This window comes from Pteropus medius, unplaced genomic scaffold, assembly GCF_902729225.1.
Source record: "Pteropus medius unplaced genomic scaffold, Ma_sr-lr_union100, whole genome shotgun sequence".
Lineage (NCBI taxonomy): Eukaryota > Metazoa > Chordata > Mammalia > Chiroptera > Pteropodidae > Pteropus > Pteropus medius.
The window spans coordinates 1714242-1742180 of NW_024350923.1; the positions used below are offsets into that span (position 1 = coordinate 1714242).

Consider the following 27939-nt stretch of genomic DNA (forward strand, 5'->3'; position numbering starts at 1 on the left):
GCAGGTGGATCCAAGCTGTGCACGTGTAACCAGCCAGCGACAGGGGCCTGAGAGCGAAGTCTACAGCCCAGTAGACGGCAAAAGGACACAGACACCAAGGCGTGGAACGGATGGGCACAGGCCTTCGCTCCAGCTTTCTCAGAATGGAGCCCAGGGGCCTGCCTCGGCTTCCCTTCCTGCTACGAGAACCCCACTTCTGACACCCCCACACCCCCGGGAGCACCTGGCACAGCCACCGACCCGTCAATGGCCGAGCTCGCCAGAGGCGTAGGACTAGACCTTTTGAGGGGAAATCATTTACGTAAGCGCAGGTTCTCCCGTTACTCGAAGGGAGTGCGTCCCTCTGAAACCCGTGGCAATCAAAGGGTGGACCGCGAAGAGGCGATGACCATCGATCCGGATGGAAAAACTCTGAGTGTTCCCAGAACCAGACAACAACCTACCAAATCATACCAAGTAACACTTAAAATAACACTAAAAGATGAGAAAAACAGGCACGTAGTACACATCGTGCTCTGCGTACCACGACAGGCTTTCTGTGCCACCCCTACTGGGTGCCGACCGGAGACCACTTCGCTGTAGGCAGAACCTTTGGCAACTACGTCCTCTCTGCATGTAAACAGCATGAACGGTGGACGTGCATGGTGGCTTTATTTCGTTCACCACGACTGAAAAGGGTAAGGACGCCCAACTCCGCGCTGCCCCTCAGGCTCTCCCGACAACTCAGGGTGCCCTGCTAAGGGACACACAAGGTCAGATGCCCGCAGGCCCAGTCAGAGCCGTGGGGTGGACCGCCAAGGTGTCACTGTGGTCCTGGGAGGGAGCTCAGCAGGGCCGCTCGGGCCACTGGGTGCTGCTACCTCTGGAACAGCTTGGGCAAAATAAGTACTGAACACTATTTTCACCTTTGCCTCCCCACCCCAAAACACCACAAACCTCAGGTTGCTTTCAGTTAGCAAAAACAGGTACCATGTAGGTCTTTCGTAAAAGCGAGGTGGTGTAACGGGCTTTTGGAAAGCGGGGATACCTATACGTGATCGATAGCCACAGCCCACCGCACTCACCTTTCAACGGATTGAAAAAGTTGAAAAACGAATCGTTAGGAACTTGTTTGATAATTGTTCTGACAGTGCCGCGTCCCTTATGTTTCTGCTTTTTCTTGATCGTTTTGACCGTGACGTTTTTTCCTTTCTTCCAGTCAATAGTGCACCTACAGGGCCAAGAGAGCGGTCACGGATACACGCCCCACGAGAAAAACCGTACCAAATGCACACAGTAAGTAAACCACAGCTCTACAGCTAACCTGGACGATTTCATAAAACCCGCCTGCAAGCACGCACGACACACGCAGCCACGAGGTGCGCCTGGAGGTCAGTGAAAGAGAAAGGGCCTGGCCTGCCACCACCCTAGGAGGGAGGCATGGGCTCCAGCGTTAGGCTCCTGCACCCGCGATGGCATTATTTCTCCGAGACATTTGGCAAGGATCTTGCCATGCGTTTTCTGGGACTCACCCCAATCAGGGCTGGCAAAGGAGCCTCAGAAGCCTGTCACCTGCTGCCCCTGTACAGAGCGCACGTGAAGTGACTCACTCGCACCCTTGAATGCTCAAGGCAACTAAGTGATGGGCACAAGGTGGAGAAAGGAAACAGGTGACCACTGCAAATATTGATGACCAGTGCAACACACGCTGCTTCCAGGCGGTCCGAGCGGTCGTTGGGCGGGGGTTGTTGAGCACGGCGTGCTTTTTAATTTTTTAGCTCTCTGAAGCACCCTGGACCCACAGGTAACCCCTGGCAGCATCTGAAAAGCAGCTGCTCTAGAACGGGCCTGGAAGCCAGGCCTACTTCTCACACGATGGCCAGTCTGTGAGACGGTGCTTTCTAGGTTATTCGAGCCATGTGAGTCCAGCAGGATTTTAAAAAGTTCTGAATTAGTCACATGGGGTGATTCATAAGGACAAGTACTTGGTGTACTTGGTTCCAGTGAATAAAAATAATTTTTAACTCAAGGATAAAACAGTCTCCCAAGTCATTTCAAACCAAGAGGAATGAACTCAAACCACTTTCACTCTCTGGCGACCTGCAGACTGGATTGCTGAAGCGCTCGACCACGAGTCAAAGGACAACTATACCGTCCCGATTCCCAAGCAGGCGACTGGCCAACACGGCCAGCCTGACTCAGTCGGTCGGCAAACGCCTCTGCTGAGGGCAGTGACCACAGCTGCACTGACGGTGCCTAGAGAACCCAACCGCCCACTGAAATGAGGGAACCGGGCCACTGTCCCAAACCTGGCCCACGTAGCCACACGGTGCGTTTCCTAGCACCAGCATTCACGTCCCCACCCCAACAGAAAGATTATTTCAATCTCTGTCTCCTGGGCTTTTACGCAGATTAAAGACTTTCTGCTTTATTCCTAATTTCCATCTTACTCGTAGAGTTCTAAAATCATCTCCTGGTTTTGTTTCAGAAAAAGAAGTTGAAATGGCATTTCCTTACCCGTCACAGTCAACTATTTCAGGACCTTCAAAGGAAAAGGGGTCGGCTTTATCTGGCTCTGACTTCATCTTGTACGTTTTTGTCAGGACTGAGTTGGTGAAGTAGTCATTGGGTTCGAAGTGGAACTCTAATACGAAAGACTGAAAACGAAAAGTCAGGGTGAGCACACGGAGACTCCACACACACCCACTGACAGACTGTGAGCCACACGGCGCCAAGGGGAACCAGCCCCGCCCTGAGCAAGAACGAGAATGGCTGCGCGACAAAACTCCTTCACTGCAAAAGACACCGGCACCAAGTGAGAACGCAAATGACAGGCTGGGGGAATCTGCTGCTGTTTTGGTTCACGGAATGGGGGCGGGATCTGCAAGGAGAAACTGGGCATCAGCAGCCCAGCAGCCCAGCAGCCCAGCCGCCTCCCGTCTCTCTCGGATGCAAGCAGCACACCGCTCTCTCTGCCTGCAGGGAACGTGGCAAGACCCCACGGGGGGTGGGAGGGGGCAGGAAGCATTGACAGGGCCTCCTTAAGCCACACCAAGGACAAGTTCACCTCTCATTCACGAAGCACTCCACAATCCGAGGAGACACAAACGTAACAGGGAGAATGGACAAAGGGCGCGTACAAAGTAGCAGTCACAAATAAAATCGAATGGCCAACAGGAAAGATAGTTACATTCACGAGTAATGAAATAACTGAAAAATAAAATGGGAAGCCCCCTTTTGGGGCAAAATGTACTAAGAATAAAAATATAGTACTGGCGAGTGTTTTGGGAGACCAAGAACATTCCTAGACTGGAAATAGCTTTGTGAAGGTCAATTTGGGAATATCAAAAGAGTTTAATAAAAGACATTCTCTGACTCAATGACACTATTTTGAAAAGTCTGCCCTACTTGAGGAAGATACCTGGATGGATGCGTTAACGTGTGCAGATATCACCTCGGCTGAAGTTCATAAAGGGAAAAATGAACCTCAGTTAAGTGAACCAGAGATAGTCTACGAAGGCCGACTCTGGGTTCAGACCCCACCTCTGCCTGTGAGTGCTGTGTGACTTGGGGAAGTTACTCTCCATCTCTGTGCTTTCATTCCCTCATCTGCTAAATGGAAATGACGACCCCCTCTGCCCCCAAGCTGACCTGAGTTATCTACAAAAGCGCTCAGAACAGGACCAGGTTTGCGGGCAGTGCTTGTCAAACGTTAGCTATTTCCACTTTTATTATAATGGTACAGCCATCAACTGGAAAAAAAATAAGTTAAAAAGACTAAAAACAAGCCACTTCTATAAAACATGGGGGAAAAATACTCTCCAAAGAAGCGAGGAGGAAGAGGAAGGCCATGACGGAGGGAGGAAGTAGAAGCTTAGCAGACAGACACAGGTGATCAGAGGGTCAGGGAACCACCCAGGTTCTAGAAGGGACGGCAGCGAGACCTGGCCAGGAGGGACCACCAACCTTTCCAAGAGGAGTGTGGACTGGAGAGGAAGGATGCTCATCAGACCCAAGTCACTGGCCTGGCAAGTCCAAGTTCAGCAAGGAAAGGAAGGCAGCCCCTGGGCATGGAATCTCCCTTCACTCTGCTCCAGCCCCGGGGCCGTAAAAACCAAAATGAAGACGGAGGGCGAGGAGGCCGTCAGTGGGAGAGACTGTTACCCCAGAACTGTTCAAGGTCGTGAGTCAGTGGAGAGACTGCTGTTACCCCAGGACTGTTCAAGTCCGTGACCACAAGCGTGGATGGGCAACCTAGGGGGCGGGGCTGGACTAATAGATGGCATTGTTACACCTGGTCCTTCGTCACGCCTTCTTTTGTTCACACAGGTGTTCATCCTCCTCTTCCTCTCTCCATTTCCTTCCCCTACCATTTCTCTGAACCAACTATGCTGTTGCTTTTCCTCATGTTTTCCTATTTTTTTCTTCCCCTGGATCTCTGTCTGGTCAAGACTGACCCCAGCACAGCCGGGGATGAATTAAAGTGTTGACGGAGCAGCAAGCAAAGGCCTGAGGAGGAGGTCCTCTCATTCCCCCCCACCCCCACCCCTACCGAGCCGGCAGCCCCACAGCCAGCCCCACTCGGAAGTAAGTGCAAAAGCAGATCTCTCTCCTGCCCAGCAAAGCCCAGTCGGGTTTGCCTCTGCCAGCACCCATGCCGAGAAGGCCAGAGGGTCTCCAGCCCACGGGTAACATGTCCATGTGCGACCCTGGACAGGAGGGAAGGTGTGATCATGGGGCGGGGCCAATGCACTGCCTGTGTTTCTGCCTGAAGCCAGGTGGTTGTTTTCCTTCATAGCTTTAATGTCTCAGATGTTTCAGAGTAATTTTTAAAACGACAAGACTATGGGGAAATTGTGTTATATTTACTTCTAGAGCTAGAGATTTCTCTAGTGTTTTTTACACCACCCAGTATTTCCTAATCTCCTATAGTAAGCACGTGACCTTCACAGCGGGGGAAGCGACAAGGCAGAAAACGGAGATGGCTTATGGTCCCCCACAACTAGGGCTCTAAGCTTCTTGTGATGCTCCGGAAGAGGCAGAAGCAAACATCCAATAGACAGGCTGGGAAAGAAAGAAAATGGACCCAGGGAATCATCCAACGGGTGTCCAGTAGGAGCAAAAGAAGAAAAGAGGGAAGTAATCTGAAAAGGAAGAATCAGTTCACCGAATTCAGATGAATCACAGGTGAGAAAGTAGCGTGAGAAAAAACTCGGAGTCTTAGAGCATCACATACTCCGGGGCAAAGAGATTCACACAACTCATAGCCCACGAGGTCCCACCGCCACAGGCTGCCGCCAGGGGGCGCCATGGCAAGACCTCTGCACAGGTGAGGCTTCCTGGGAAAGGCCTAGAGGGAGGCACTGGGGTAACTGGGGTACTGCAGGAAAGACGAGGTTTCCCTCGGCTACCGGAGTGGCCTCTCAGCCTGTGAGCAAGCATCCCTTTGGCTCGTGCCCTGACCCCGACCTGCAGAGAGACAGGTGAATGTCACCTCCAAGAGTGGAGCAAACAAATGGAAGGAAGAGACACAGGTGTGCTCCCCTGCCCAGCCCCCAGCAAGCAGAATGAGGAAGAGGGAAACGCCATTTCCACTGGCCCTCACTCGCTATCCGGGACCGCTGCTGAAGGTGAGAAAGAGGCTGATGCTAGGTTCCCACCGAGACCCTAACCCACAGCCTCTCAGGGGATGTGTCTCCAAGACCTGAAACTGAGAGCCACCAGCCAGCCAGTCAGTCATGTGTCGTTGGAAGTGCTGTAGCACTGGAATGGAACCAGTTAGCCACAGCCAGACTAACAGGTCACGAACAGTGCTCCTGCGAGGACCCGGCTCAGGCAGGATGGTGCGCACCACCCCGAGATCCCTTCAGAGAAAAGGGGGAACCGGCTGAGGTCTAGTGTCTCTCACTAACTGGCAGGCAGGTCCCTCACCCTGACCCTGACTAGCACTAAAATGACACACTACAGCCAATATTTTGGAAAATACGGATTTTGTGACAAAGCCAAGATCAGAGCAGCATTTTTCGGTCTTTTCTATCTGCAGGGACTTTTTAGAAGTTTCTTTCATTAGAATCCTGGATTTCTTTAAAGCGCTGCTGACATCTGAGTTCCTATCTATCACCCTCTCAAATCTATTTTACACATATCAGGTCCTTGTAAACCTGGGAGACACTCAGGAAAAGGACGGTATCACCCCATCTGACACAGAAAACGCACAAGCTCAGAAATCAGAGCATGGCCTCATGGACACCACGCGGGGCCGAGGAGTCCAGCCCTGTGTCTGATGCGTGCACCTTCCACCACACGGCTTGTGGCCTGAGTCATCTGCCAGGTGGACAGGGCTCAGGAAGGCTGTGTGAGAGCTCTTCTACTCCTCGGAGAGGGTCTCGCTCAGGTCGCCCAGCACACGAGTGTGGCGGGTGTGGATGTCTTGCCTGGACTCCAAGCCCTCTGAATCACCCCTCCCGCCCCACCACGCCAATAGGAGCTCAAACAACCAGTACTCACCATCGGCTGTCCAGGCTCAGAAAATTTGACTTTAATATCCTGCAGGTGTTTCAAGATTGGCTCATCATATTCCTAAACACAAAGAGAAAAAAAGGAATTCTTAGTGAGCTTTTGAGAAGCGACGCACGTCCTCACTGACGGCAGTCACACGCACTTCTAGATGCTGGGCAATGCGCCCTGCTGGAGCTCCGTCCTTGTCACGGGCAACTCCCAGGGGGCCACCCAATCTGTTCACCGACCAGCGGTCTCGGGATGGCAGTAGTGAGGTGCCATCCTTCTGGGCCCTGGAGCACTGGTGACCGTCAGAGCCGGCACGGAGGGCAGTGCCTCCAACGCCGGGGCGCGACCCCTGCCTGTTTTCACAGCACCACCCGACACCATTGTGCACGGACTGGAAATACTGTCACGTGAGGTGTTGGTCCTCTGCACCTCTGAAGAGAGTCACGAGGAACACCTCAATCGGCTACCGACTGACCCAGGGGCCAATGTCCTCCGTCATGGCACGTGGCAACACCCCCAACCCACATCACACACAGTCGCGCCTCGTGGGGAACGCATGAGGTGTGTGTGAGATCTAGCACGCAGGCGTCACTGAGGGCCGTGTGCTTCACGAGTGAGCGCTGTTCAAACTCAGAATTCTACCGACGCCCGTCACTCGAGCAAGACCAGGTGAGAAAACGTCAGAAAAGGAATGACGAGGCCTGCAACCCAGTGACCAGACTAATGAGAGGCGCTTCGCATGTAAAACAGCTACTTCTCCGCCCCTGAAGTCAAGGGATTGAACAGCATTTCTCGAGGTTCCACTGAGTTCTAGGAATCGAGTCTGATCATCTCCAATTTTCCAATTTTAAATTCTTTTGATGTTATAGAACAAACCAAAAGACGACAAAGACACATAGAAAGTTTCTAGACAAAAAATAACCTAAAGACAGTTTTAAGGAAGGCCACGTCAGCCTGAGACGTCAAACACTGAACCCCGGACCGCACGTGGCCGAGTCTGCGCGCACGGCTGAACCCGCATGTGCCGAACTCGGCACCGCCCGACGACAGGGCTCGCTGGGATGTTTTCCCAGCACATGGCCCTGGGATCTTAGAGCTCAGCCCCTCGATCTAGCAGCACCCACTGGCATCTCCCAAATTTACCAACACCCATTACGTTCTTAGTGTCCTCGCCAGCCACGTGCCACGAGGACAACTTCCCACAGCCCCAGCAGAGCGCGACGCCCGACGCAAGAGACCCGACACTAGGGCCCCGCCACAGGGACCGAGACCCACAGTTGCTAGCACCCAAGTTTTCAAACCGCTACTTGCACATCTATTCTGGCCGCCCCCAGAGAACCGAGGGACCCGGAACCGAGCCCATCTTCGAGACTCAACGTCTGACCAGAATGGAACCCGCCACATGTCACCAACAGCGCGGCGCACTACATAAACGCCAGCACGCCTTTGTATAGCTTGAGACAAAAAGCAACGAGACACTCTGTGGATCGAAAACTGAAGCACAGCTGCTAATGAAGAGGCAGAATGGAAGGGACACCCCATTCAAGTGTGGCCAACTGCACAACTGCCCTCAAAAACTGAGGACATGCTATGGCAGCAGCAGTGGTGGCCAGCCCTGGGTGCCTGAGCCCGCCAGGAGCCCGCTCATCCAAGCAAGTCGCCTACTAACACCCCAAAGGCCCCGCCACAAGTCGGCTACCACGCATAGCACACCCCGACCGACGGCATGGGCACTGCCCGGGGCATGTCAAGAACCAAGACCTGCTGCTCCGAACCTGTGTGTCCCCAGGATGGGTACGCTCACCTCCATTTGAGAAAAACCTACGAGCCTATCTACCTGCTCGCTGGCGTGGGGACCTTCCACCGTGGGGCACGTCAGCACCTGTGAAGAGCTTCTACCAGCACCTTCAACTCTCAGTGGCGTGAGGGAGCCACCAGTGTTACTATTTAGTTTTAAAAGTTGCTCAGGTGATTCTAATATCCAGTCTGGGTGAGAATTTGCCATGTGTTAATCAACTTTTCCAAAGGAATTTCTGGCTCAAGGCACATGATCTCGTTTTCTTAACCCCACCTGAACGTTTGTCCAAAAAGGAAGCTCGGACGGGAAAACAGGCTCCCATGAGCCGTGGGGTCGTGATGCTGCCCCCGGTGGGAAGGTGAGTGAGAAATGCATCCCCCCTCCCCTGCTTACGTTTTGGGGAACAGAGAGGCATTAGCAAGCCAGGAGGCAGAGGCAGCACGGTGGCAAGTTTCTGAGAACCGCTACTCATGTGTTTTTTAAAACGTTTAAAACTTGGGCGACAGCCACGCAGCCATCTGCACCCCCTCGAGTGCGCCGAGACAGGAAGCGCTGTGCGGGCCGTCAGAACAAGTCCCGACGCAGAGGGCCGTCCCTGCGGCTTCGAGGCCACGAGAACCCGGACCACAAGTCAGTCCCTGACTGATGTGTATCCTGGACACTTACACCACGACTCGGTTCAGAGCAAGTCAGATCTGCTTCCTTTCCACTGATTCACCAGCTCAGTACAGCAAGCTTGACGGACCAAGGAAGAGCACGCGGTTATTCCAGTTCTTTACGGCGCACCTCTTCCAGGGGAGTGATTACGGAACATCAGAAACCTGTTACACATTTACACAACTAACGACACTGCACAGAGGCCCACTCGTATTTTAAGAATCAACCAACGGAGAAGTCTAAGTATATGCAGTGTGTGTGCATACGTGCATACGCACACACACACTCCCTCCTCACACTCTCCTGCCTGTTCGCATCAGAGTAACATGGAGAAGGCTCTCGAACTTGCGGATAGGCTTTCTGGGGCTGAGGCAACAGACCTTTTACAGGAGGTAAACCGACTTCGAGTTCTGGCTCGGAGTTCCAGGCCTTCCCGCTAATCGCTACAGGAGGCGGTGTGGGGGCTGCAACAGTCGTAAACCCTCCTGGCGAGGTCAAGACCGCTCACCTGAGTGGCGGGGTCACAGAAAGTGCCTTTCTACCCACATGAAACTCCAGTGAACATGCAGTTCAGCGGTGAGGTTTTCAGACCGGCATCTGCCTATAGGGGGAACATGCGCTGACCTGGACCAACTCGCTCAGCATGTCCACGTTCCTGAAGATGGTGAACCAGAAGCCCGGAATTCCTTTGGGGTTTGGTTCTTCTGCCTGTGTTGCTTCTTTTTCTGCTATGACTACTTTATTTTTCATGTCTCCCTATAAAATTAAAGATACAAAACAGAACACTTATCACAAAGCGAGAAAAAAGCAAATGATCCAATGGCTTAACGCAACACATAATTTCAGAATCTCACGCGAACTGCTATCACAATTTTAAATGTTTCTGAGGGACGAAGCACTCCACGCATTCCGCACAGAGGTAGTTCTACAGTCTACGCTCACGAAAGGGAGAGAGCTAAGAGGTAGCCCAAAGCCACCAAACGACGACAGGCTGTCCAGTGCTGGCTCCATGAGGCGTCCAGCTGGGGCCGATTACCTACCACCAGACGCATCTCCAGTGTCTTCAGCAACAAGAGGCTGCCAATCTGTGTGCCAACTCTAAGGAGACAACTCTACATGTGGGACAGAGGCAACGTGAAGACATCAGGGCCCCAAGGAGGGAGGTTAAACACAGCACTGCACGAAGCCATGGGAAAGTGTGAGTGCTCCGTCACATGGGACCCTTAGGAGAAATGACCACGAGGGGCTTTTTAAATGAGCAAAGGCAGCTTCTCCTTGAGCAGTAAGGACCTGACTCTCGACTCTACTGATCCACAGCCACAGCTCCAACCAGGCTGGGTTCTGTGTATTTTTCAAAGATCAAAAACAAATACCGACACTAAGAGGTACTTCAAAAATCCCTAAAGGTTAGTATTACAGGACAGAAGCTGCTCGTTTCCCAAACACAAAATCTGACTGACGAAGTTAACCCTGTGGCATGTTGGGAGGTTCCAGGGGACTGGAATGAGACCTGTCCCCAGGAAAAGGCTATGATAGGTGATGGGCAGGGCACATCTCTAAAAGGACCTGTAACTACCGCTCTGAAGAGGCACGATGCACTCAGGCTACTTCTTCGTCTCTGCTGGTCCTTGAGTGGCGTGGCACGGGGGCTTCCAATATGCCCTCCCCGCCACTGCCCACCTCTTCCAGTGACCACCGACAGGGGTCCTCTCCCCATGGGGGGTCTTTTCAGAGACTGTTAGCGATGTCTTAGTCTCTGCTCACTCGACCCCATCTCGCTACACTACCGTACAGGGTCGCTGCCGGGAGCTGAGCGCGGGGCTGCGTCTGGCTCATCACACTGACAGGACCAGGTCAGATGCCGGGCCCGCCGAATGCTTGGGAGTCTGTCAGAGAAGTCTAAACGCCCGTCCGAAGGGGGACCTAGCACCTCTTTACTGCAGCAGCTCTTTACTCTGTCGAGTTACATCAATGACAAACAAAACAAAACAAAAAACCCACAGAAAGACATTTCTTATTTCTAACAGTTAAAAGAGAACATAGGTTCGCTCATCAACAAAACAACTTACAGCCAATTTATCCTCCTCTTCGTTCTCACTGTGCCATTCCGATTCTGCGTCTGTCGGCTCAACATCGCCGGTGACGAATTCCCTCCTCTAAGTAAGAACGAGACCTTCTTAGAGCCACGTTAAGTTATTCGGAAAGCCAAGGCTTAACGTAACGAGCTTGTAAATAGAGTCTATGAAAAGACCGTGAAAACTGGATGCTTCTGTAACTTATTCTGAGGTTCTAAGTTTTAGGGCTTAAAGAATAACATTCAACGATTCACTGGGTAGATCTGGATGTGTCGCCTACAGACAGGCTTGAGACGTGCTGACTGGGCTTAGGGCCGAGCCCCACCTTGTCGAAGAGAGGCTGGTACAGCGCTGCGTACTTCCGCTCCAGGCCGTGGACCTCTTCGTAGAACTTGGCTTCTATGTGCGCACACTTCACCTGGAGCTGTTTCAGCGCGTTGATTCTTCTCTTCACCGCTTTCGGTAAGCTAGAAGGAGGCGGAGAAAACAGCCGCACGCCTACTCGATCGAGGCGGCATGCTTTTCGATTTTATTAAAGTAAATTTAGGCTAACAGAGAATTAACATCCTCACTACGAAGAAGAGCTAACCATCATTAAGAAAAGGGCGGCTGGCACTTGGCGTGCAGTCTGTCGACGTGGAACTTATTCTAATCCCACGAGGCCCCATTCCCAGCCCTCCGTTTCCTCTCAGTGAAGGCGCCCGTCACCGTTTCTAAAGCTGGAAAACTAGAAACCAGTGCTCGCCATCGACCCCCCCACTGCCGCCCAGGACCTCCACACGCACTGACTCCCGTCTGCAAAATTCTCACAAAACCTGCCCCACGATGTCACCTGCCGGTCAACTCTCAATATGGGCAGGGCAGACCCAGAGTGTCCCCTCCCCATCATAACAGCCGCGGAACACATCAAGCCCTTTGTGGGGGAACCATGTAGAGGATGGACGACTCTTGATTCTGAGACCAAGCCCTGCACTGACAGATGGAAGCCCAGGAACAGCTCGTCCCTTCCAGAAGGAAGACAGCCAGGCCCTGAGGGACAGTCCCAGTGGGGCATCGTCGTTCGCGCCATGCAGTGCAACCAGGACACAGACCTCTTCTGACAAAGCAAGGGTTTTGGTGTCGCGGGTTCACGCACGTCAGCCAGGGACAGGTTGCTCTCTTAGGTGACTAGGAGCCACCAAGAAGAGAAGGCATTCTGCCCCTCCGCCTGGCACGTCCTTCCCCCCGACCCACAGGGTGATCGGCGAGGCCCTGGACAGCAGCACACACCGCCACTGGGCACTCGGCACACTGCGTCCTCTCTGCCAACCTGTGTCCCGCTACCGGACTCGGAGCCCGAGCTCTCCCGTCTGCAGCCCCGCTGCTGGCTCTCAGCAGGCCGTCCGCAGAGCGGAAAACGCATCTACTCCTATGTTAAGGGGCCAGGAACCCGGTCTCCTGCTCAGTTCCCTGTGGCGGCGTGAGCCTCGCGCGCAGCATACTCACGTCTCGATGTAGCTGGAAGGGGTGTGGGCGACACTGTCGAGCCGCTCCTGCAGCGCCGCCAAAACCTGGGGATTCTGCATCACCTGATCCGTGAGCTTCTCTGTTAAGAGACCAAAAAATATGTTTTGAAAATATTTATTTGAAAGGCGACTGAGCCTTTCCGTTAATCACCCGAGAGCGTGGTCAAAGTCTCCAGAAGGGCACGCCTAGAGACTCCGGCTCTCACCTTAGCTGCTAAAGCTCCAAATCCCCCAACTGAGGACGTCACCATTTCCTAAGTTCAAGGACTTTATCTCCTGTCACCTCGCCTTCCCGCCTCAAGTGTCATGGGAGGACAGGGGTAACCTGACGGTTCCTCATGGGAAGTCAGCGCCCATTCACGCCATGGCTCGCAGCCACGGCTCGCTGACCCTCAGCGGTTCCGAGCGGCAAGGCCAGACTTCCACGCGTTCCTTGGCTTCACCATCACCTACCGTGTCCCCCTGCCCAAACCTGCCTACCCCAGAGAGTGTGCCCTGACCACACCCCCACCCGAGTCACTTGCCTCCGCCATGCTGCCTTCGCAGCTCACACTCATCTGTACTGTTTCCCGGGAGGGAAGCGGGGCCCCCCTCCCCTCCACTGTAAACGCAGAGCGGCCCGCTCCCCTCGCACCTGCACAGAAACCCAAGCTTAGCGCCCTGGCCGGACTCAACAGGTGGGTCCTGCCTGGGAGCCCTACCCGCCCTTTTGTAACAAATGACAGGGGCCAGCAAGAATAAGATTTTAACTGCAAACAGCCACTAACGTGAAACACTGTGTTTAATGTACGTAACTGTGTGTGTGTGAAACCACACACTACGTGTACACACAGACGCACGTTGCGGCCTAGAAACAATGACACCTGGCATCTGCATTTTGGTTTTTAAATCTCTTTCCCCACCAAAACGAAACAAAACAAAACAGGGTCCCGGGATGAATGATCGAGTCCAGGTCCGGGGCAAGGGAAGTTCAAGGGAAAATGGAACACCGCTGTGTCACAAAGCTACTCAAAGAAAGAGCTCGCAACTGACGGGGACAGAGCAGAAGGACGCAGAAGGCAGTTTCTGTGAAGGGCCCTCCACGGGTCAAATGGGACAATTTGCACACCAAAAAGAGTGATGGTAATGAATAAAACGAGGAACGAACGACTAGGCCGGGTGTCCCCAGTGACGCTGAGAGGGGAAGAGGACGCCGTCTGCTCTGACAGGCCGTGTGCGGGGCCGGCAGAAGGAGAAAGCACCTCTGCAGCCACCGCTCACTGCGGGCTCGGCGAGGACCATCGACGGGCGTGGAAAGCACCATGTGAACGTCTCGTGGAGAACACGATATCCACAGGGGACCAGGCAGGTCACGTCCTAACAGGACCCTTATGTGGCGAGGTCTGGCAGACGGTCTCAACCAAGTCACAGATCTCAGTACCCTGTCACGCGTCTAGTCATTTCCCACTACACCCGGTCACCTATGTGGCCGTCTTGCCAAAATGTCTGCCCTGAATCGGAGGAGGAAACCAGCAGACAATGCGGAGCGTGGGTGTGCACTGGACAGCTGGGCAGAGCCCGCAGGCGTGTCACTGCACCAAGGGTGAGAAGGTGGGCGATGACTCTACGACAACAGAGGACAGAACCGCATGCAACACCGGACCGCGGGCTAGTCCAGGACCTGGGTGCGGGGTGAGCACGGCTGCACGTCAGCCGACGCTGCCCCAGCAACGGCAACGTACCGGGCGTGGTAATGGCTCGTGGTGGTGAGAATTCATCCTGGGTTTTAGGAAATTTATACTAAACTGTTTTAGGGGCTTTTTGCCAGCATATCCTCAACTTGCTTTCACAGAGTTCGGGGGGAAAAAAGTATAGATTTCAAAAGGGAGGGAAAAAATGCAGCTATGAATTTATGGACAAAATATGACATCCGGGCTCTGCTTCAGAGCCGGGAAGAGAAGCGGGGGCTGCTCATCGACTCGGACGCTGAGACTGAGGCGCGCCCTGTGCTGTCCCCGTCGCTTCTGCAGTCTGAACTTCCTATAATGGAAACTTATAAAATGAAGCACTAACTTTCCTTTTTAATTACTCTCACTTTCCCTGAAATCTGTGAGTAATCCTCTGCTTGTATTATAAAAGGTTCGAGAGCAGGAGACCCACACTCTGCACGCGAACGCCCCAGTTACCTCCCACGCGCACCGAACTGACCTGAAGTACTGGCATTTTTAGCAGCTTCCAAGGAATCCGAAGGAACCCCATCTGAAAAACTAGAACATGTTTAAAAAAGTATTATTGTAAACAAAGTGCTGAAGAGAAATACCACAAAGGCATTCTTATTTACAGTATTAAGAGGTATCTCAACAGTGACTTTGGATTTGGTCGGTAGAGTACTATGGACACACGTGTTACATATGAGACACTTTATTTAAAAAACTCTACTACTTAACACCTCCTACCCTACACGCCACCCCACATAGCTCTTAATTTCCAACTCTGGCCAAAGCTGCTTAATTTTCATTTCTACAAATTCTTTCCTCAAAAATTCTGCTCTCCCTGCTCTCACGCCAAACCCACTACTCAACCAAAAAGCATGTCATTGCTAAAGAGATCAAAGAAAAGCCACCTTCCCAAGTTGTGACGGCACAGTGCCCACGGTGACTCTAAGCTAGCTAGACAACATCTCTAAAAACAACTACACTTGACAAAAATAGGTCTAACATTTTTTTCAGAATGCCTGGACACACCTCCCTCACCCAAAATAAACCACATAAAACACTATACACAACCAAATGTGACATTTGGAATAATCCACAAAACAAGATCTTTCACTTGACCACACACAGGAGGCTGCAGGCTGTTAGGACGGTGTTAAGTCAATCATGTGACTTTACCACAGCGTGTAAAAAGCCAGAAGAACAAAATGATCACCTCCCACAAAAGGTTTTAAGTATCAATATTTTGAGACACATTTCACATCAGAAGCAATTTCTTCATGGGCTCAAATACACAGGACAAAAAAAAAAAAAAAAGAAAAAAGCCATCAGCTGGAGCTTCTACTGATGTTGACTAAAATATGGCTTGGCACTTGCTCACCAACTAAAATTTAAACTCCAACGAAGTCCATTTTAGCTTACCTGTTATCTGCCATCTGAATGTTTTTATCTCCTACAAATTAAAGAAGAGTTGTAACAATTAACATTACTAACATTCACAAACAAAAAAATGCATCACATGTACTCTTTTTCCCAGTGTTGTCTACAGGAGTGAGGCTCTCCTAAGAGGGGCAAGAGGGGACTTCCTGGGTGATGGGAACGTCCTGGATCTTGAACGGGGTATTGGTTACCTGGACGTACATACCTGTCAAAACTCATCAATTACAGTTAGGATCTGTACATTTCAATGTGTGCACATTTTACTCATAAATATTTCTTTTGTTGCTACTAAAACGATCAGACTTCAGAATAAGATCAATTCTAATTTGCCTTATCTCTGTAATAAGTTTTAGCAACAGGAATATATATTTATGCTAGACTAATTAATTTTAGAGCAATCCAAAGTATTTACTGGTGTTTATACTCTCTTTCAAACTCTAACTCAGAGGATGATTTAAAATTCTATTATTTATTCTGTATGTTCTCTAACTACTACACTGAAGATGTGATGCATATGTAAAAACATGTAATACGCTCCATATGATCCCACTTTTACAAGACACAGATTAAAAAAAGTTCATCTCTAGATCAGGTGACTTATCCCTATAAATACTAATGGTGGGTTCTAGAGCGTTTGCTTCTTAAAAACAACTGACATATGAAATTTCAAAACCCTATCTAAACGCGCAGAAGAGTCCTTAAAAGAAAACTAGTGTAGAGGTTTGATGAAGTTCCTCAACCTTAGATGCTGTAAATACACTTCAGAGTCTCTCTGAAGGACTGTCCCAACAGGTCAATGTTTCCCTTGGAGGTATCTGAGCAAAGTCCAAACCCCTCAATCACAATGCTTTGGGGTAAAACGAAAAAAACTCCGTATTTAAGAAAAACAACTCCAACTGGAACTGATCTGCGACCGTCTTGCACTTAACTCAGTAGCATTTTTCTTACGTTATTTGTTATTTATTAAGTTAAAATTTAAAATACTATGTAAATGTTACACTGTCTTTCTCAAAGAGCTAAATGATTTCAGGAAGCAGATGAGAACCATAAGGGAAAAAAATGCAATGCATCCTACAATGGCTGGCCATACCCACACCACCCTGCCAGTTCGGAACGCACAGTCAGCCAAGTCGGTGAAGGGTTTGAAAACCCTTCAAGGATCCCCATCACCTTCTGCTGAGTCCAAAGTCAGGCCACACAAAAATCTGAGTTCCTACACTTTCTAGTTCTGCCTGCCACATCTCGTTCCCAACTCACGCTCCCGTGTAGTTTGCAACGTGCATACAACTGCAATCACAGTACTCAAGCTTATATTCTGCTTTGCCACGTCATAAATGCAACACGTGAGACAGGAAGGTCTTCAAAATAACATCTGATGACAACATTCTTAGACCTAATGTACTTACCATTTACCACTGGTTCGACACTGAGGGTTCCCCTCCTGTGTCTTTGATAACATCCATGTTTATACGGACGTTAATTCACATGGCTGTCCGTTTATACGCCTTCCCATCCCCAAGTTATCCTTTGCTTAGGACAGGAGAACTGTGATAGTAGGCTGCCTACTGTCATGCTGGTCACCCACGAACCCCAACTACGACATGGCTATGTAATTAAAGCCCACTGTCTAACCAATGCATCCAGCAGTACCTCCCCAGACCAGACCATACACACCCCAACTGCTGGGAGGAACCTGCTCTCTCCTGAGGCAGCTGTCACTGCCGGCTTAAAGGACAGACTCCAGATTTCATCCATCAGTAACAACAAAGCCACACACCTAATCCCAGTACCTAACTGGCAAGGCACCTATGTGACAGGCACTTGATTACATTTTATGCTCATGCCAACACTACCAGGGAGGGAGCATCAACAGGGTATTAGGAGGGGACACTGAGACTGGAAAAGGCGATAGGCCTAAGCCAAGGCCACGTCGCTAGTAAGATGCGGACTTGGGCTTCTGTCAACCTATAAGAAAGGTGGTAAACTGAGGGGGCCTGAGTGCCCAGAACTCTAGTTTATTTGGGAGCAGCAGGAGTGCATTACGGGACCCGCAAACTGCAGCAACTGGGCATCCACTAAGGTTAAGGACAGATCGGCCTTGTGGGGAGAGTGCCGAAGGGGTCAATCCAATTAGGGGTCAAGCAGCAAGCTCACTGGTGGATGGGGGAGACCCTTGGTGGACATTCATTAGTCAGAGGATAAGTTTCAATCTCCTGTAAACCAAGCATTTCCAAGACACCAATCTCACAGTCTCTGAGTTTCAACTTTGAGGGCACACGCGTGAGATGCTCCATCTCACATCCTTGTCCCGTTTTAGACTAAACCCTCTCACGTGCCCCCTCTAATCAAGGTCTCTTGCAGAAAGCATCGCTGATCAACCCTGCTGTAACGGGGAGCTTGCTCGGAGGCCTCATCAGGACAAAGGATCGAGAAATGAGGCCTCTCAGCTGCGTCCCTCTGCTATGGTCACTTCTATTCCCAGTGGAGCTCCAGGAAAACACCTTGGAAAGAAAAAGAAGTGCATTTTGTACATGCGTCTGGGAGGAAGGCACTGGCCTGCGGGTCCAAGACAGGAGAAATTTAACGGGGAGGATGACACCCAGGGACGGATGACCAAAATAGCTATGGACACTTTTCAACCAGCTCCAGCTGCCTATACTTAAAAAGGTCGAAAGTGTTCCAGGTCCCTGGGGCTTGGCCTAGTTCCGGTAACAGTCTGATAGTATTTTTCATCACTTTTGGTTCTCGTGTTATGTCCCCCAATTTGTTAACGTAACGACAGCATCCTGGCCCCCAAGCAGGGAATAAGTCCCTCCGTCTAGGCGGCGAGGAGGTTCGGGGCTCAGTGCGTCCAGGAGCACTCCTGCTGGGCTGGCTGGCCACGCCTGCTGATATCTCAAAGCTGTAACAAAAGCAATGAAGGCAGGAGCCACGGCCTAGGGAGATTCTGAACTGCTGGTTCAGGTTCTGCTGCTCCAACCCAAGGGACAAGACTCGGGTCGGGGCATACCCCAATGACTTTCTATCTACGAGGGGGTATTTGTGAGTGTCCACCCCAAACAGCATCCATCCCAACCCTTTTAAGCTGGCAAGAGAACCACTGAAGCTGGGTGCACAAGGTTTGTCTGGTACCACCCTTCTGAGGACAATGGTCAGGTCCCTAGCTCATGTTCATTACAAATGTTATTAACTCTGGAGCAAATTCAACAATAAGTAAGGTTGGCAGAATCAGAAAAGCTTTGTCAGGTGGGAACCAAGGGGTACATCACAGCCAGAACTGAAGGCAACGAGGAGCCAGAGAAAGGACAGCTCCACTTGTAAGCAGCATGACCTGGTCAAGCGACACGGAATCGGGCAAAGGGAGAGGTTATGCGGGCCTCGGATGGGCATCTCGGGAAAGCCGTCTACTACCGACGTCCTCTGCTTTAGTCCTTGGAGATTTTTAGCTCTAAGTCACCAGATGGGGACCACGTCCACTCAGGTATCGGGGTCTTTTTTACACGGCATGCATGAATCCAGGAATGTGTCTCCTGGAGCTTGATGGCACAGGGGTTAGTCAGGGACGCTTCCAAAGAGGCGTCCAGCAGACAAGGGTCTCCAGGCTGCAGTGAGATGTGATGTCACCTCTCAGGGACATGCTGTGCAAAGGCTGTGCCACAACAACGTGGCTGTTCTCAGTGGATCTAATTAGATTACTGCAAAACTGGAACAAGCAGATGCCCTTTATCAGCCGCAGGTCAAACGAAGCCAGGGTGAAACGCACGGTGATTTCAAAGGCGAGTGCTGACGAGGCACGAATGGAGCACAGCTAACATGGTGCAGAGCCAGCGGCAGTACTTTTGACCAAAATATTTGGAGTTTCAACTAATTCGGCCACTCGATCTTTGTAATTCCACTTGAATTCTGGACCAGTCCTGAAGACAGGATGGCAAGCAGTGGGAATGGCCACAAGGCACAGACCTATCCAAGTACTTGGCCGGTGAAGTGGGCCTCCTGGTCGCTATGGAGCTCCTGGGTGGCCCCACTATGTGGGAATCTTTCCTAAAAGGACGTTAGCTACAAAAGAGGTGGTCATCTTTCCACACGGAAATGCTTCAGTCCAATGTAAAAACAGAAACAGCATCATTAGAACACATTTACATTCACGAGGCAGGGCAATTACACGAAATCTGTATGCCAGACCCTGAATGGTCCACTGGGTAAATTAAAATGTCCCAGGGTGGTACAAATAGGCTCCCCTGGGTTGAATTTCAGACAGTCTGGAGCAAGCAAGAGAAGCACTTTGAGTAGCCTTGCTAATGTTTTCCACTGATACTGATGCATAAATGCTGCCATTTTCTCAGTGGGCCAATAGTTTAATTCGTGTCTGGTGGTCAATAAAGGAAGTTTTAGATTGAATGGAAGGACTGGCTTATTACTGGGTCCAAGCCAGAGCCCTTTTCTTTGTGGTTCCAAGCAAGAGCCTTTAGATTTCCGATTCTGTGTTCTTCCTGGGGTCAGCTGCTGCTCGTCCCTGGTTAGTTCTCTCGGGTCCTCACCAAGGGAGTAGCCTTTTGGACCATGACAGAGTTCTGGTCCATGGATCTCCTAAGAGCGGCATTTCTTGCAAAGGTATCGGCGAGGTGCCTTCTTTTGGCTTCCAGAATTTCTGCAGTAATAACGTGGTCCTGCAAGGTGGATTTGCTTTTGGCATCTCCATCTGTTGGAGTTGGGGCGTCAAAATCTTGGTTGTCTTTCTTTCGGTGTCATCTTCCGGGATGCGAGCCGACTCATCGGCCAGGGTGGACACGGTCTCTTATTGTATACAAGTTCTTTTGACTTAACAAGATATAAGTCTTTGTTTAAGCCATTTATAAATTAAAAGCCACCTGGGCGGATTCCACATCTACAGAAACTTGGAATTTCCTTAACGACGACCTGGAGTCTGCTGCGATGTCATGGAGAGACGCAGCAGGCTTCGGGTGCCGAATCTCATCCTAGCCCCCGGGCTTGGGGAAGGCTCTAGGGCAGCCACATGGAGCCTTTTGGCTATGTCGTGAGCTTGACCGTATGAAAGGGCTGTTGGCTGCTTTAGTTTAAACCCTAGAGGTTGTTGGGAGTTTTCCCAACTGGCAGTTCTAATCCAGTGCTGGGTTTAATCTTCTCCAAGCATGTGGATTAACTGATGAGAGATCGGAGAGACCAGGCCAGTAAGTCAGGGTTACTATTTAATTTCTCAGCAAATCTATGGGATCTCCAGTTACCTTGGGAAAGTCCTTCCGTACAGCCCTAAGCTTGGCTTTTGTCCATGTGTGTAGGAAATCTGGGGTGGTTTGGCAGGATCCTCACAAGGTCTAATTTTGAAAGAGACAGTCTTAAGGAGCTTGGTTGGTGGTTTCAGTAAAAGGCAGAAAAGGAAGTTCAGATGGAGGGAGGAGTAGGCGGTGGCAGAGAGGAGGTGGAGCAGGAGAGATCTCAGCTTGCACCAAGAGCCCTCTGCTGGGGTTTTTTAAATCCATCTTTAGTTGTCTGCTTTAGTCAATTTGGAAACAGAACTTTGTAAGGAAACAATTTCAGAATCCTGAACCTGCTTAGAAGCTTCCAGAAATGAATGAAAACACCTATCCCATTTGAATTGTTTAATCTTGAGGAGATCCAAGGTTCTCCATAATGGCCGCTGAAGTTCTATGTTATGCTTCGTAAGACTGGTCCATTTAGTACAAATGTGCATGAGGAAAGACTGCAATTTATGAACATATAATTGGCTGGGGTTTCTGAAGTGGGGCCACTCTCAGAACATTTAGATGACTGGGATCTCATTACCGAATTCAGAAGAGTACAGCTGACCCTTAAACAACACAGGATTTGAGGATGCTGACTACCCGCACAATTGAAAACCCACACATAACTTAAGTCGGCCCTCCATATACACTGTCTCAACTGTGGATAGAACAGACAGCTGGCCCTTGAACAGCCCAGGTGTGAATGGTGCCGTTCAAACCTGTGTTATTCAGGGGTCACCTGTACTCACCAGAAGGACAAACTGTCCCTTCCTAGATCTGGAATTAAGTCGGAGAGCTCGAGATCCGAGGGGCACCTCACTCAATCCCCGGGGTGGTCGTTCCTTGGTGGTGGGTGCCTTCGGATCCCACTTCTGACACCATGTAATGTCAACCTAAAAAAGAGGAGGTAAACTGAGGGGGGCCTGAGTGCCCAGAACTCGAGTTTATTCAGGAGCAGCACAAGAACTGTATTTCAGGACACACATACTACAGCACCGGCGCGTCTGCTAAAGGTCAAGGACAGGTCGCCCTCATGGACAGAGTACCAACGAGGCCAATACAATCAGGGTCCATGCGGTAGGTTCACTGGCTCATGGATGGGGGTAGATTCCTGGCAAACACTCATTAGTTAGAGGATAAGTTTCAATCTCTTGTAAATCAAGCATTTCCAAGACATCAGTCTCACGGTCTTTAAGTTTCAATTTTCTGAGGGCACACATGAGATTTTCCATCTTATATCCTTCGTTCCATTTTAGATTACAATCCTCTCACGTTTCAAATCTAGATGCTTTTGGCCTTTCCTGACCACCACCACCTGCTCAATTAAGGATTTTTGTTGCTGCTGCTGGAACAGATGGCAATCAATAGCTCAGTCAGGGTAAGGAGCCTACAGTCCAGCAGCATTTCTAAGAGAGCCACTGTTTAGAAATGCTGTGAAAATACTCCTTCTATCCTGTTCATTATGTTGTCCCAAGGCCTGAAACAGTGACTGGCACAATAAATATCTGCTGAATGAATAAAGAGCCTATCGAGCCTATCGCAAGACACAGGCCAAAGAAGTTTGCCTTCCCATGCAATGACACCACTCCAACTTAATAAATCCCACTGATACAATGATCCACTTAATTTCCATCCGCGTGAAGCCATATACTATTTAATTCTATTTTTGGTGACATGATGGCAAAGCAGTTATGTGAAACTTGACATAAAGTTCTCTAAAAAAAAGAAAAGAAAAAAGCTCAATCCAGTATACAAAGAGAAAAACAAATGAAATAATGAGTTTAAAGCAATGGGAATACAATAACAAACGCAGAACTCAAAGTGTAGGACAAAGGAGACACGCAATAAATAATGTTTTGATTTGGGTTTGAATCCTATCCCTATCATTTCCTAGCTATGTACTCTCAGTTTCAACATCCCTTAACTAGGAAAGCACTTCCCGGAGACGTGTTGCAAAGACAGACTTACACGTGTAAAGCATCGAGCACATAACCTACTCTAGGTCTTTTTCCACTTTCCTAACTGCAATTTGCTTACTGATCAATGTATCTATTGCTTGCTGTGAAACTAACAAATTGAGTTATTTTAAACAACGCTTCCTACATCTAAGGAAAAACAGAGTGAGGACATATTATAAACAAGCCAGAGTTCATTTAGTCGAGCTTCATCAAAACAAACTATTTGCTTTTGTTCAGCAATCCCTACTTCAGTTAAACTAGAAAGCTATAAGGAACTTCCAAATTTGCGGGTGTGAGAGCGGCTCCCCGTGTGCCCTGAATGCTGGCGCGCTGCCTTCAACGCCGACCTCGTGAAAGCGCATCCCCAAACCTCGTCAGAAGGCTCTCCTGCTTCTCAAAGGCAGCGGGTTAAAATATGAGAGGGACGCCGTGCAAAAGAATGCCATAGTGCTGGTTCCCTCCCAAGGTCAAAAACTTTGATCCCACAATTCTCAACGTTAATTGGCATGCAAGTTTCTATGATTACACAAATGAATGTTTTGTTTACATTTATATAAGATATCTCCCAGTCCTGATTATGGATTAACTTATTTTTATACCAAACAATAAAACCGTTCTCATGGGAAAATTTAAGAAAACTTTTGTGGCAAATTACCTAACTCGACTTTAAATTCCTGATTTTAAACTGAAAACATTTAGTCTATAGCTAATCATACTGTTTCAAATTGGGCCACTCTTGAGAGAGGAGAAGGTGGTATAAGCTGGGGAGTAGAGCTGCCCCTCACATAACCAAAATGCTTGTATATTTATCATCTGTCTAAACAAGTCAAAGGACCTCAATGTCTTCCCAGTAGATAACTGAAGGGCTGAAGCGAACTTAAACATAATCAATGTTTCTGTAAGACTTTAGAATTTCGTTATAGTCTATAATTCTTATCACATTAGGGTGGTAGTTAAATACACAATACAATCACTTGATTCACATAAAAGTCTGAAGGACAGAGAGCCCATCCTATCGAACTAAGATGGAGTCTGATAAGCCCTGGGGTACAGGTCCAAATCCTCCAGGAGTACGGCACATGTTTTGGCTTAGGACCACATCAGAAGGAACAAAGGAACCATCTATTGTAAGAAGGAATCAGGATACCTCCACAGAACATCCCAACGTCCCCACCCACAAAATCTGGAAGAATCCCCTCCTCATTTATGCTGCCCCAGTCGGCAGATTCTTGATCCAGCCTACCACTATATTCCTTAGTATTAGAAGACAGTTATGTTGGATTCAATACACCAGCAGGTAAGTGAAAGCAAATCTAAAGTAAACAACCAAATGGCTTATATGTGTTTCAAAACTAACGGTAAATGTTCTTGCTAATCAACGTAGCCTTCACTTATACTTGTAATGTCTTAGTAATTAAAAAAAAAAAGTTTCCCGATTCTGAACTCATACAGGCAGTCTTGAAATTACATTTAAACTAATTTTGATCATACGATCAATAATCTAACATATATTCCTTCCTTTGGCATTTAATAAAAACAGCTCAGAAAATTAAATATAGGTTCACAGATCAACTAAGACTGGCAAATCATTGATTCACCTGGGTTAGGTTTGGGGGATCACTACTTTTACGTGTGTTTGAAATTACTTCCTAGCACATTTTTAAAAAGAATGGATAAACAATACACAGTTGTCCTCCCACTGGAGAACAAGTAGGCAGGACCTGTCTACTTGCTCAATGCAGCACTCCCCGTGTCCAGCATAGCACCTGGCAGGAGACAGTGGCTGAGCAGTCTCTGCTCCACTCCTTCACTCACTGAGGCGGAGTGACAGTCTGCCTCTGTATTACCTGTACACACAAGAAGACAAGTTTACTTACAGAGCCTAACTGTCCCGGATAAAACTGGACTGTCTTTTCAGAAACTTGCTAGAGACCGAGCCTTCAATTTTCAGGAAGAATGTAAAAAATGATTTCCTTTCCTTAACCAAAACTCTATTTTTACTCAAGGTGCAGTGGTTCTTTATTGCTATAGCTCCAATTTCCACCTCTGCAATTCATTAGTTTATGATGGAATCAGGTAAACATTTAAAGGTTTTTCTTAATCCAGCATTTAAAGATCTCATCACTGTGTGAGTATGGCCTTTCCCTCTCCACTCTATTTAAAATTGCAACCCCCAAATCCCTATTCTATCTCCCTACTTTTCTTCTCAAAAGCACCTACCACCATCCGACTGTCTCCACTGTGCAAACGGACGAGGGAAAGGCCGTTTGTCCGTCTGTTCATGCGATATGCTGGCTTCTAGAACTAGCCCACAGTATACACTCAAGAAAAAAATGAGCGAATGAACACATGCAAAGCACTGAACGCTACTGTCATAGGTGGGTTAACGAGTAATGTTTTAAATCAAAATATAACTGCATCCTTACAACCTTCGTACATAAAATATTTAAAATGTAAAGTTGATCTTTCTACCACAAAACTATTAAACAGAAATCACCTCATCCTGTTTTTGAACAGGCTTTTCTGGATAATGAAGTACATTAAAAAGTCCTGCAGACTCAGAATGGAAGTACATTCAGTGACAACAGCTGACAGCACACTTGTAAGAGGAAATTCAAGGCCATGCAGTGGTCAAGATCAAAAGGTAAAGATCACAAAGTGATCTTTTGTAGTTTTCTTGCTACAAAAATACACTGCCTCTCCCGTTACTAAATACCCATTTAACTTAAAATTCAATGACAAACAAAGCAAAGCAGCCCTGCTTTCTCTGAAAAGTGCAGGGTAGAAAAACCAATGGCCATCAAATGAAAAAAACAGAAATACGTCATCACAAACTGCTTTAAAAAATTTTTTTTAACAGTCAAATGTTACAAAATCAAAGTCTTCACTACCCATTAGTAAGGGTTTCCTAGTTACTGTGTGCTGGTGGGCAAATCTCCCATTGCAGTTTAGGGAGGTGGGTATTTGCTAAACTAGGAGACAGCATGCTACAGTAAGCTAAAGCCGGACGAGTGATTTCCTGCAAAGATTCCACGTCAGCTACTTTCTACTTCTAAAATCAAGCCAGTGGTAGAACGACCAAATTAAGTAATATCAGCCGTTTATTTGGATGCCTAAATACATTTCCCTTTAAAAACAAAAACAAAAACAAAAGCAAGCACTCAAATAGCAGCCTCAAGCCAAACTCCCCAAGCTCCTCTCCGCTGCCTTGTTACTCAAGTACAGGCCATCAGAGGGAGCACTGGCTCCAAGCTGTGTTGCTTTTTGCCTGTTTCATTAAGCTGATGGCACCTAGAACTTTGGGAATTTAAATCACCCTCCTGCCCACAGACACTATTCTTCCTAAAGAAAATTCAGGTTCTCTGCTAAAATTTTTGGAAGTACAACAAAGGCTTATCAAAAATTTTCAAACATTTGGAAACTGGACAACGAACAAGAAAAGAAAAAATAACTAAAAATAAGTAATTCTGAACTCTATTACAGCATTTAAACATGCACATTTAAGGCCACCTTCTCCTGCTGCTAGAAGACTGTCAACTGCTAAAAAGACGGAAAGTGACAAAGATTTCAATCCTAACCCTGGATGCTCAGAGAACTGCAGATGCAGAGAATTCACATGCTCTCAATGGCAAGAGGCTGCTAAAAACCCTGGCAGGTGAACTAACGGAAATAACACATCCGAGTTCTAAGTACTTACCCTCTACAAAATGATGAACTATCTCATGCAGATAAAATCAGTAAACTCAAAATACCACAGAAGAGTCTGGTAATCTGAACAGCTAATTTACAAAACTGCAATGCCTGTACATTTTCAGAGGACAACAATCTTAAATGTACCCTCTTCAGAATTCAGTTTACTGAGATTATGAAACCCAAAATGATAAAATCAGCTATTGCAAATAATTTAATTTCTCCAATCATTGTTCTATACCTGTTTCAAAAAATATCACAGAACTCACAAATGTGTTTAGATGTTATTTTGTGACACAGAGGCACGGATAACTAGATACTTGAAATCGATAACACTGGTCAACCAGGAAAAAAAAGACTAAGTGAATGTGTAAAAACAGGTATTTAGGATGGCACTACAGCGTTAAAATGATTATGTAAAATTACAATTATTTTGAGAATAATTATTCTCATCACGCCATGAAAAGAAAAAGGCCTTAAAATTCTGGTGAAAACATCCCTAAGTAAACTTGGAAAGGTTACAATTCCTATACCTGTTTTATCTATAAAGCAAGTCCCTCCTGTCACTATAATCCTTTAAAAAATTAAAGTTCTGCAGTCGTATTTTTATTGACCAAAAAAGGTCTTACCTTCGATTCATTTCCTGGGGTTTCTTTTTCCTGCCAATTCTACCTCAGTAAGTGAAGCACTGCCAGTAATTTTAAAAGCATCTCCCTCTTTTGTCACTGGTTTATTCTCTGGAATACGTCCCTACGCGACCACCACCTTCCTTTCTCCGAAGATTTTACATTTGCATATGATTTATTCCACTAGCAGTTGCTAATTGCAGTATGAAATAACTTCCAGATTCTACTATGGGAAGCATGGGGCATTCTGCGGATCCTTGGAATTCTGAGCTGGAAATGATCAACCTGTTCAAATGCTCACAAAATAGACTTCGGTTAGGCTCCGTGCAGCAACGAAAACATAAGTCTACGTTATTAGAACCTCTTTCATTCCAAGAAGCAGTGAAGCTGGGCAAAGTTAAAACCGCCTGCATTCTAATCCAACCTCTGTCACATTGGACAGTTAAACGGGAGAACAGCATCTATCTCACAAACTTATTAGAGTATGAAATGAATTAACACATGCAAAGAGGTTAGAATCGTCCGTGGTGTGTGGTGACAGTCATTAGACATTTAGAGAGTTATTATTGCAGGAAGGCACTAACTTTAAAATCAAACACACACGACTTCTCGATTTTCGAGTGCGACTACTTGGCCTGCGGGCCTGGTCCGCAGAATCCCCACAGCCTGGTTCGTACGGAACACGCGGGGACACGGCAGGCCGAGTGCCAGGGCCCGCCTAACGCGTCCTAGGGACTCCTTAGAGACGCGCG

At 48.4% G+C, this 27939-nt stretch overlaps 1 protein-coding gene and 1 non-coding gene across 7 annotated transcripts in view; both read right to left on the minus strand.

Moving 5' to 3' along the window:
- The window catches only part of NAP1L4 (nucleosome assembly protein 1 like 4), a 40073-nt gene that overhangs the window by 11201 nt on the left and 933 nt on the right, over positions 1-27939 (minus strand). For 5 of the 6 annotated variants that reach the window (XM_039840553.1, XM_039840558.1, XM_039840557.1 and 2 more), the window contains exons 2-10: positions 15635-15665; positions 14709-14767; positions 12502-12601; positions 11342-11483; positions 11011-11097; positions 9566-9697; positions 6487-6558; positions 2497-2636; positions 1065-1210 (exon numbers count right to left, since the gene is read on the minus strand). In XM_039840553.1, coding sequence (XP_039696487.1) covers positions 1065-1210; positions 2497-2636; positions 6487-6558; positions 9566-9697; positions 11011-11097; positions 11342-11483; positions 12502-12601; positions 14709-14767; positions 15635-15648 — 892 coding nt within the window. In that variant the 5' untranslated portion in view covers positions 15649-15665. Of the gene's footprint in view, positions 1-1064; positions 1211-2496; positions 2637-6486; positions 6559-9565; positions 9698-11010; positions 11098-11341; positions 11484-12501; positions 12602-14708; positions 14768-15634; positions 15666-21662; positions 21807-27939 lie in introns of those variants that run through there. The other variant, XM_039840556.1, reaches the window with a different exon arrangement.
- On the minus strand, positions 5669-5795 carry LOC120584884 (small nucleolar RNA SNORA54). The gene has a single exon (XR_005648173.1). It is a non-coding gene; the product is annotated as a small nucleolar RNA SNORA54 (small nucleolar RNA).